Source organism: Equus asinus, chromosome 28 (assembly GCF_041296235.1).
Source record: "Equus asinus isolate D_3611 breed Donkey chromosome 28, EquAss-T2T_v2, whole genome shotgun sequence".
Taxonomy (NCBI): domain Eukaryota; kingdom Metazoa; phylum Chordata; class Mammalia; order Perissodactyla; family Equidae; genus Equus; species Equus asinus.
Genome location: NC_091817.1, coordinates 49003066 through 49014053, shown reverse-complemented (window position 1 = coordinate 49014053; position 10988 = coordinate 49003066). Strand labels below are relative to the sequence as shown.

The 10988-nt window shown below is 54.2% G+C and overlaps 1 protein-coding gene across 2 annotated transcripts in view; it reads left to right on the top strand.

The window, feature by feature from the left end:
• The first annotated feature begins 9256 nt into the window (after positions 1 to 9256).
• The window catches only part of ZCCHC14 (zinc finger CCHC-type containing 14), a 65990-nt gene continuing 64258 nt past the window's right edge, over positions 9257 to 10988 (top strand). For both annotated transcript variants that reach the window (XM_044761675.2, XM_044761674.2), the window contains exon 1: positions 9257 to 9901. In XM_044761675.2, coding sequence (XP_044617610.2) covers positions 9335 to 9901 — 567 coding nt within the window. In that variant the 5' untranslated portion in view covers positions 9257 to 9334. The remainder of the gene's footprint in view (positions 9902 to 10988) is intronic.

Here is a 10988-nt window from a genome sequence, read left to right as displayed (position 1 = left end):
TGTCTACCTGGAACCTATGGATGTGACCTTATCTGCAAATAGGGTCTTTGCAGACGTAACCAAGTTAAATGAGGTCATACTGGATTGCTGGATTATACTGGATTACGGTGGCCCCAAATGCAATGACTGGGGTCCTTATGAGAAGAGGGACATTTGGACATAGAATAGTATACAAAGACACAGACACAGGGAGAAGGGAAGGTAAAGACAGAGGCAGAGACTGGACTGATGTGGCTACAAGCCTAGGAATGCTGAGGATTGCTGGCAATCCCCAGGAGCTGGGAGAGAGGCCTGGGACAGCTTCTCCATCAGAGCCTCCGAAGGAAGCCACCCTGCTGACGCCTCGCTTTCAAACTTCTAACTTCCAGAACTCTGAGACAATAAATTTATACTGTTTTGAGCCACCCAGTTTGTGCTAATTTCTTTATGGCAGCCCTATGAAACTAATATACCTACTACGTGGGTGTGTTTTTTAAATTTAACCTCTGGTTGGCCGCAGACCTCACCGCTCCCCATTTTATTACACCATCTAGCTTCACTCATTTACCTTCTGCCTAGCTCTTTGAAGCATTTTAATTTGCAAGCCCTGTTTTAATTAATACATTTAATAAAACCGGGTTTCAAAATCGAATACCTCACATCACACATAAAAGTAAATCCCAAACGGATCAGGGATCTAAATATGAAAAAATGACACCATATACATAATAGAAGAAAACATGCATTAATTTCTTTATCACCTGGGTGTAGGGAAAGGTTTTCTAACCACGGTTCAGAATCCAGATGCAATAAAAGAAGAGATCAATAAATTGACCTACATAAAAAGAAACGAAACTTGGTCAAGGTAAAAACACAATAAATGCAGTCAAAGGCAATTGGCAAACCGAGAGAGAATATTTCCAACGTAAATCACAGACAAAGGGCTAAAGTCTCTAACAGAGAGAACTCAAAAACTGACAAAACAAAGATCCAAAACCTGATAGAAAAATGGGCAAAAGACATGAACAGGCAATTCATCAAAAAAAAAAAAAAAAAAAGATACAAAAATGGTGTCCACATCTGGTTCTCTACCCCTGCCTGACTCTGAGTTCCCTGTTATCATTTACTAAATCTGTTTCTGCTCCAAGTAGACATAGTAGATTCTGCTGTTTGCAATTTATTTGGTGAGCAAAGGCTATTTCCAGATACCAACCCCCCTTGAAGCATGAAGACTTTCCAGCCCAGAGTACATCCGAAAATGATCTACACCAGACTCTGGAGATGGTTTTGAAAGAGGACTTCATGGCTGGATTTTCAAGCAATCACAGTTTTATGGCAATAAGACCACTGCCTTCTGGGGTGACTACTTTGAAGGAGGGAGAGGTACTGGGTTGGGTGAGCTCTGGTATGTCTGATCAAAAGAAACCTTCTGTGTTTTAGAGTTACGCCCTGTCACCCAAAAAACACGTTATCTGCCTTTGGAATGTGTTTTCACCCACACTTGGGTCTGGGTATGTCTTGTGTCATGCAACTTCAAACCAAGCAGTGAAGGCTTGCTGGGATGGCGTTGGGACGCACGCGGTCCACTCCCTCCATCTCTGTCCCTACTCAATACTTCTCGGATCCACGCAGGATCTAGAGGAGAAGGGTCAGGTTTCAGCCTGGTGCAAAGTCCAGGGTAAGCAGAACTGCCTTTTGAAACTCGATCAGCAAGAGCGCAGAAACAACCGGAATGCCCAACACTAGAGGATTAGTTCAATAAATCGTGGTGCATGCAAACAACAAGATTCTGGGCCATCCTTGAAAACCACGGTTTAGACGAGAGTCCATGACGTGGATAGACACCCGGATATGTTGTTAAGGAGAAAAAACAGATTGCAAAATGGGGAGTACAATCCTATTTTTGTGGAATATAGCATCTTTGTAAAAATCGGTGTGCATAAATATACATGAACAAAAGTGTCTAGAAAGATGTATTTTAAAATGTTAACACTGGTTATGACTGAGAACTAAGATTATTTGTGACTTGTATATTGTTCTTCAGTGAGATATAATCTCTTTACAAGAAGCATGTATTATCTCACAAGCAGACAAGACGACACAGTGATATATATCTACATAAAATACCCAATTTATTTGCTTTAAAATACTCCAGAAAAGGACAGCCACATGTAAAAGAATGAAAATCGACCATTCTTTTTCACCATTCACTAAAATAAACTCAAAATGGATCAAAGACCTAAAGATTAGGCCTGAAACAATAAGTCTTCTAGAAGAGAATATCGGCAGTACAGTCTGACATCAGCTTCAAAAGAGTCTTTTCAGACACCATGACCCCTCAGATGAGGGAAACAATAGAAAGAATAAACAAATGGGACTTCATCAGACTAAAGAGCTTCTTCAAGGCAAGGGAAAACAGGATTCAAAAAAAACCCAGCCCACTAATTGGGAAAAAATATTTACAAGTTATTTATCCGACAAAGGGTTAATCTCCATAATATATAAAGAACTCACACAGCTCAACAACAAAAAATTAAACAACCCAATCAGAAAATGGGCAGGGGACATGAACAGACATTTCTCTAAAGAAGACATACGGATGGCCAACAGACACATGAAAAGATGCTCGTCATTACTAATCATCAGGGAAATGCAAAGCAAAACTACACTAAGATATCACCTTACACCTGTTAGAATGGCAAAAATATCCAAAACCAAGAGCGACAAATGTTGGAGAGGCTGTGGAGAAAAAAGAACCCTCATACACTGTTGGTGGGAATGCAAACTGGTGCAGCCACCATGGAAAACAGTATGGAGATTCCTCAAAAAGTTAAAAATAGAAATACCTTATGACCCAGCCATCCCACTACTGGGTATCTATCCTAAGAACCTGAAATCAGCAATTCCAAAAGTCCCATGCACCCCTATGTTCATTGCAGCATTATTCACAATAGCCAAGACATGGAACCAACCTAAGTGCCCAGCAACTGATGAATGGATAAAGAAGATACGGTATATATACACAATGGAATACTACTCAGCCATAAAAAAGGACAAAGTCGTCCCATTCACAACAACAAGACCTTGAGGGTATTATGTTGAGTGAAATAAGCCAGACAGAGAAAGACGAACTCTGTATGACTCCACTCATAGGTGGCAGTTAACATATAGACAAAGAGAACTGATCAGTGGTTACCAGGGGAAAGGGGGGGTGGGGAGAGGGCACTAGGGGTGAAGAGGTGTACCTACAACATGACTAATAATGATGTACAACTGTAATTTCACAAGGTTGTTAACTATCATAATCTTAATAATAAAAAAAAAATAATAATCTAAAACTCCTTGGAGAAATGGCTGATTCCAGGCCTGGGACAAGAAATGTCAAGATGAGCCTAAAATATCTTGTGCCTGAAAGCAAGGAAGTTATCAAAGACTACTGGTGGTGTGTCAAAACACTACAGAAGCCAACTAGAAAGAGATCGCCACTAGCCAAGGATGGGATAATTTGAAAATCAAAAAGAATAATGACTGCAATGAGTTGAACCAAATTAAATATAGAAAAATCTATTTTTTCATAATGATACTAAAATGTACTTTTTGGTCACCTTTGGAGGTTGCTACTGCATCGGTACTCTGAAAACTGATAAATGAAAATAAGCATCCAAAAAAAAAAAAAAATACTCCAGAAAGACAAAGTGTGTGTTTCCCCCACTCCAGAGAGAAACTGATGAAACAGGAACGGCCAAACCCCGGCGCTGCTGAAGCTGAGCACAAGGAACGCAGGAATGACTACACTATCCTCTTGACTTTCGGGTACGTTTGAAAACTGCCATAGCCAAAAGTTCAACAAACAAACAAAACACACAAAACGGAGAGCCGCGGCGAATTCACTGTTGGCTTTCAGAAGACATCATCATTGTGGTGCAAGAAACATAGAAACGTGAGAAACAAACATACAACAGAAACAGGCTGCGGAACCCGACGAATCCACCAGCCATCGGTGTTATGACCTCTTTAAGCCTCGGTTCCCACACCTGCAAAACAGGGAGAGTCCTTGCCGAACGGCAGGCCCGTGATACCCGCTTCACTCTAATTATTACCGTGCTTGCTGTTGTCCAATCCGGAGAAACATGCTAGAAGCCTGAAAGCAAGACCCCCCTCCCGCAACAGCGGTTTTCAGACGTGAGTGCCCCCCAAGGGATCACCAGGGAACTAGAAAAATGAAGATTCCAAGGCTCCATTCTGGGGGGGGGGTCTGACTTGATCTCTGGGGTCAGGCCCAGGACTCTGCATCTTAAATAAGAGCCCAGCTAATTCTCACGGGGAAAACACCACATCCACCCCAAGGTCAGAGATACCCTAGGAAGCAGGTCTGCCCTGAAGGAGAGCGTGTGGCTGTGCAGACACAGGGCTGGGCGTCGTTCCGGACAACTGCCCACTTATGACTCTAGGTGGACTTTGTCAGCAGTCCCGGCTAGGGAAAGCTGGCATGCCACAGACACCTTTGGAATCTTTAGTTTGCAGAAATAGTAAATAAACGACATGTCACTTTCTTTCCCCCCCTAGGAAGATTAGCCCTGAACTAACATCTGCTGCCAATCCTCCTCTTTTTGCTGAGGAAGACTGGCCCTGAGCTAACATCTGTACCCATCTTCCTCTACTTTATATGTGGGATGCCTGACACAGCATGGCTTGACAAGTGGTGCCACATCTGCACCCTGGATCTGAACCAGAGAACCCCCGGCCACGGCCACCGAACCAGAATGTGCGAACTTAACTGCTGCACCACCAGGCTGGCCACACCACCGGGCTGGCCCCGACACGTCGCTTTTGTGCTTTCCTCCTGGAGGAACAGAACCTGGGCAACTGACTTAGGTCAGAATCCGGTTCCAACACAGATGAACTGCATGGCTCCGGGCCCACGACTCAGCCTTTCGAATCTGTGAAACGGGAACAGTGACAGCAAGATCCGGATCAGCCGCATGGGGTGGTGGCAATCACACGAGGCTATCAGGAGCCAGGCACTGAGCGAGGATCCTGTCAGTCAGAGCAGGGACCCCCTTCTTAAGGTCTGCACCCTGGGGGCTTGGGTCCCCTTCGCTTTCTCAATCGCAGGAAAGCAGGGCCCAGAACTCAGTATCTGCATCCAGCTGGAGACCACGCACACCCTGACGTCATTCCTTCAAGGAAGAACGAGTGGAGGGGCCAGGCCCGGAGTCTGTGTGGGCACCTCCCGCTCGGGCTGTTAAAGGAACTCTCGTGTTAGCGGGAGTCTGTCTTGATTCTCGGTTTTCCTTTTCCGAATCACAACCCTGCCTCCTCCTCTCGGGCTGGGTTCCAAAGGAGGAAGGAGCAGCAAGGCAACAGGGTGGGGGCTGAGCACTGGACATGGAGTCCAGGTGGCCCATCTCTCATCTCAGCCCTGTCACCCCCTCCCGCAGTAATTCAGTCAGATCATGAATTCAGACGCAAGAAGTAACCCCAGGCATATCACATCTTCATTGCAAAATCCTTTGGGGAATTTGTGGTGAGCTCCAAGTCTCTTTCCCTTTCTCAAAAATAATATTAAAGTAATTTCGGGTCGGTTCCAGCCCTGTGGGAAACGCAGATGGACATACCGTCCTGCCCTATACCATGACTCCCTGAGGGTGGGGCCCACTGCACCATTAGCCCCGACTGAGGCACGTGGCGGGCATGGCTGAAGGAGCCAGTGCACCTGCCGTCCACTCGGCATCCTTCGGGAACCTCTCCTAGTCTGCACACACGGCCCCACCTCCCTCTCACCTGTGGCACCGTTCTTCTCCCGTGGAGGAGCGCCCCACCCTCTGACCTACCCCGAGACCCTCCCCAGCTTCCCCCCACAGATCCCCAGCCCCTCCACTCTGTCAATGGGGCAGCCGATGTCAAAGCAGAGGTGGAGACGGGCTCACATCCAGCTGGAAGCCAGGGGTCACTTTCTGCAGAGCTGGAGTCGCCTTAGGGAAGGAGCCTGGGGGTGGGGCGGTGGCGGGTGGAGCAGATAAGAAGCTGAGAAAACCAAAGCCTCAGGCCAGGCCTGAGAGACAGTGTGTGGAGGGGCTGATGGTCAGCAGCCACCCTCTCCCCTGGGGGCCCCTGGCGGCTTCTGGGAAGGCAGCAGGACACAGAAGGAAAAACTCCTGTGGATGGGCTGCCCGGCCGCTTCAGGGAGAGGCATTCGCGTCCCCAGTTCCTTTGAGTAGAGAGAATGGGTCTCATTCTCCTTAGAGGTCTCCAAACCCTCAGTTGGATCTGTCCCGCAGGGTAGGGATTTAACATCTGTTGAACTGCTTTCAATTGAGCGCGACTGAAATTGAGGGGGAAATGACCCTGCGTGAGTGTCCTGGGGTTGCTGAAACACATAAACACAAACTTGGTGGCCTGACACAGCGGGAATCCACCTCTCCCAGTTGGGAGGCCAGAAGTCCAAAGTCAAGGTGTGGGCAGGGCCGCGCCCGCTCTGGATGCGCTAGGGGAGGGTCCTTCCCGCCTCTTCCAGCTCCTGGGGGCTCGTTGGCTCCAAACCTCTGCCAGGGTCTTCACTGGAGCTTTTCCCCTGAGTCTTTGCTTGTTCTTTTCTGTCTCTCCTGAGGACACTGTCACTGGATTTTGGGCCCACCCTAATCCATGATCTCACCTTGCTTCTTACCTGAATTATATCTGCAAAGACTCTATTTCCCAATACAGTCATCTTCAGAGGTTCTGGGTGGACATGACCTTTTGGGGAACACTGTTTAACCCAGCGCAGACATTAAACAGCAAACAGCATGGCCAGAAGTGGCCAAAAGGCAGTCGGGAGCTGGGGCACCTTGATCCAGGGACTTCTGTGGCTCAGTTATTCCAGCTAGCGCGGGCTCCCCTTAGCATCTCCGACCTCCACTGCCAGCTGGGAGGCAGGGTTCCTGGCTCCCTTTTATAGATAAGGAAACTGAGGCTCAGAGGGGCTGAATGAACGGCCAACGTCACACAGCTGGCTAGAGTTGGGACCGCAATCCAGGTCAGCTTAGCACCAGGGCTTGGGGGTTTCACAGACAGGTCAGGCTGGATTTGGGGAACCCCTCGGTGCCATAGGTCCTAAGATCTTTCTGCTCCAAGGAGCTGCATTCATCAACAGATGGCAAGGGCGTTGAACTATCTTGATCTCCATGTTCCCTCACTTCTTCGTATCGTAATTTTGGATCATGGCTACTACGTTGGAATCACTTGAAAAAGTGAGGTCAAAGGGAACAGGATTCACTCAATTATTCGCAGATATTAGTCTGTATTGGGAAATAAGGCGAGGAGACCAGCTGGATCAAGCCTTGTCCCTGATGCCTAGGTGGATTTAAGACTCTTGGGAAGCCACGCTGACCTTCACCTGGATTCCTGCTCTTTCCTACGCTGGCCAAGAGCACCGGGGTGGCTCCAGGAAAATTTGTCCAGGGTGTGGAGAGGGGTGGGGGGTGGATGGGAAGCAAATTGTCTTTTTCCCCCAACTATGGCTCTGCGGCATCTGTTCAACCGTGAAGTCCCAAGGCTGGCGAATGCTTTGTTAGGAAGTTTCCAGGACCTTGGACCATGTCCCGAAGAAATGCATCCCTTTATTCAATAACTCAACGGTGTGTACTGCCTAGAGCCAGGCTGTAAGCTCCACAGGGCGAGGAGGGCACGCTGTGCACATGGCCCTCCCCCTGGGCTCAGAACCTGGCACGCACCTGGCCTCCAGACAGCTGCTGGACCAATGAATGAACTGACCCCGGCCGAGACCACAAGACATCGAAGGAGGGTTCTTGAGCCAGGACAGGGAGGAACGAATGTCTTGCTCCGGGTCTCAGTTTCCTCATCTGCTAATGGATGACCCGCTGCTTGCGGCTGTAGGATTTAAAGGTGGTCAGACGCACCGGCTGCTCCCCTGCCTTTGTGCAGCCTGCAAGCCGGTGCCCACGCAAATGCCAGGGGAGGGGGCGTCCCTTCTGCTCCCTGACCCCTGGCCCGTGTACTTGCATCCTCTCCTTTGGAGCCAAGCCGAGGAAGTAACCCTCTGACTAAGGGCTCCAGTGGGCGAGGTTTTCAGAGAGAGCTTGTTCCCGTCCCATCCCTAGGCAGGCCTGCCACCTCAGAAATGCGGACCCCAGCCCTCTGTGAGCTCACGGCCTTCTCACAGGCCTCCAGGGCGGTTGTTAGTATCCTCCTTTTCGGGGGTGGCGCCCAGGGCTCAGAGAGGCCAAGCGACTGGCCCAAGGTCACACAGCTTGGCAGGCAGAGCCAGGATGGAGACTCGGGTCTCCGGAGCCCCACTCCAGCGGCTTTTCGAAGGCCCCCGCCACCTCCCTATTGTGACGCTTGGGAATAAATCAGGAAGGCCGGACGCCCGGCTTTCACCCCAAACAATGCTCCACGCAAATCTGCAGGAACAAAAGCAACCAGAAATCCGCCCCGGGTTTTCCGACCCTCCGGCCCCGCCGGCCAATCGACTCCGCCGGCCGCCGAGGGGCGGGACGGGGCGGCTCCAAGATGATCGACAGCTCCTGAGAGGCGTGGCCGCAGCCCGGGCGAATCGGATTGGGGACCCGGAACAATCACGGGCCGAGAGGGGGCAGCCAGAGCCAATCAGCGGGGGGGGCGGGCCCGGCCGGCCCGGCTGTCGCGAGAGGCGGCCACCCCGCCCACTTGCGCCTCGTCCCGGCGCCCGTCAGCAGCGGACGCGGCGGCGCGGCCCGGATCCGTCCGCGGCGCGGGGAGCCTGCACGCGAGGCCGCGGCGAGTGCCGGCAGATCCCTCCGCCGCCCGCCCGCCCGCCCGCGCGTCCCCCAGCGCCCGCCCGCCCGCCCGTCGCGGCCCGCTCCGGAGGCGCCCTCGCGAGGCGCCCGCCCGCGGCCTCGTCCCGGGTAACGGCCGGCCCAGGCGCGGCGGCGGCGGCATGGCCCGGGCGGCTCCGTCGGGGGGCGGCCCGCAGTGACAGACCCTGCGGCGCGGGGGGAGATGGGGGCGGCCGCCTCCCGGGCGACGACGACGACGACGACGAGGAGCAGCCGCCGCCGCCGCCGCCGCGCACCGGCCGCCGCTGGGGACGGGCGCGGGCCAGGAGCCCGGCCGTGAGCGGGGGGCCCGAGGCCGCTCGCCGCCCCCGGCCGCCCCGGCCGCCCCGGGCCCCCCCGGCGCCCCGCGCGCGCCCGCCCGCCGGCCCCTGGCGGGGGTCTCGCCCGCGCCGCGCGCCCCCGGCCCCGGCCCGGCCCGCGGCGCCCGCCCGCCCTCGCCCGGCCCCGCCGCGCCGCCCGCCCGCGCCCGCGCCCGCCCGCGCCCCCGGCCCCGGGCGGCGGCCCCCGGCCCCGGGCCCCGGCGCGGCGCGGGCGGCAGCATGGTGGAGAAGCGCTGCCCGCTGCAGAGGGACGGCGTGTACCGCTGGTTCTCGGAGCTGCCGTCGCCGCAGCGCGTGGAGTTCCTGTGCGGCCTGCTGGACCTGTGCATCCCGCTCGAGCTGCGCTTCCTCGGCTCGTGCCTCGAGGACCTGGCCCGCAAGGACTACCACTCGCTGCGCGACTCGGAGATCAAGGCCAACAACCCGGCCGACCTGGGCAGCCTCACCAACCTGACGGACGAGGTGGTGCGCAGCAAGCTGCTCGTGTCGCTGGCGCTGCTGGGCTCGGAGCAGCGCGAGGCGGCGGGCGTGCTGTACCGCACGCTCACGCACATCGACTCCATCATCCACAACTACGGGCTGCAGCTCAACGAGGGCCGCACGGGCGATGAGTTCCTGCTGCTCTTCACCATGGCCTCCAACCACCCGGCCTTCAGCTTCCACCAGAAGCAGGTGCTGCGCCAGGAGCTCACGCAGATCCAGAGCAGCCTGAGCGGCGGCGGCGGCGGCGGCGGCGGGGGCCCCGCGGGCAAGAGCGCGCTGCCCACCTGCCCGGCCTGCCACAAGGTGCGTGCCCGCGCGGGGCGGCCGGCCCGACCCCAGGCTTACGCCGCACACCCCCAAACCCCCGCCCGCACCCCGCACCTCCACTTGCGCGTCAGGCCTCCACCCCAGACCCCCACCCGCATCTCATGCTGCCGCTCTAAAACCCCACCGGCTCCCCAAGTTTTCACTCCGGGTCCCAAACCCCCACCGGCACCCCAAGACACAAGAACGCGCTACCCGCGACCCCAGCCACCTCCTCGCAAGGCAAACGTCCCACCGCAAACCCCCACTCGCTCCCTAAGCTTCCGCTCCGTGCCTCGCTCCGTGTCCCAAGCCTCCACCCTGTACCCAAACCACCATTCTCACCACAAGCCCCAAACCCGCACCCCAAGACCCCGCCCGGCACCCTGCGCCCTTGGGGGCGGTCGCACTCGCCTCGGGCCGCGGAAGGGCCCCGGGGATCTCCTCGCCGGGGCTCCCGGGCTCCAGGAGGTGGGGGGCCCGCGGTTCCGTTCGGTTCCCGGGGAAGAACGCCCCGGGGCAGAGTTCGCGGCCCCTTTGTGCCTTTCTTTCCCATCGTCGGCTGGAAGTCCTCTAAAGCCTTTGTCCCTTTAATCGGGCTCTTGGGCAACAGATGAGTGTTGCACGTTGTGTCGCCTTGATTTCTCCAAATCTGGTGTTTATTACCAGAAAAGGAAGCCGCTAGTGAGGTGGAGATTAGAAGGCGCTAGAACCTTAGAAGACGTTAGCGGGATGCGGTGCTCATGCCCCCGAGGCCTAGGTGTCGATTGTCCCTGAGTGGGCGGTGTGGCCGCACACCGCGGTGTGTGCGCTGCCTGTGGTGTGCGTGCACCCGTGCATGTATGTGCTTGTGAATGCACGTATTGAGTGTGTGTACGAGTGTCTGTATGTCTGTTTATATTGTGTGTGTGTGCTTAAGAGCCAGGTTACTGTAAAAGAAAAACGCATTGAGAGCCTTCCATGTATGTGAGACAGTTATTTCTTGGTGACCCCCCTCCCTCAGTAGAAACAAATCCCAGGCTGACTTGGAGTCGGAGGGTGTCGGTCTTATAAGGAATGTTAAGTTATGATCTCCTGTCTCCACATT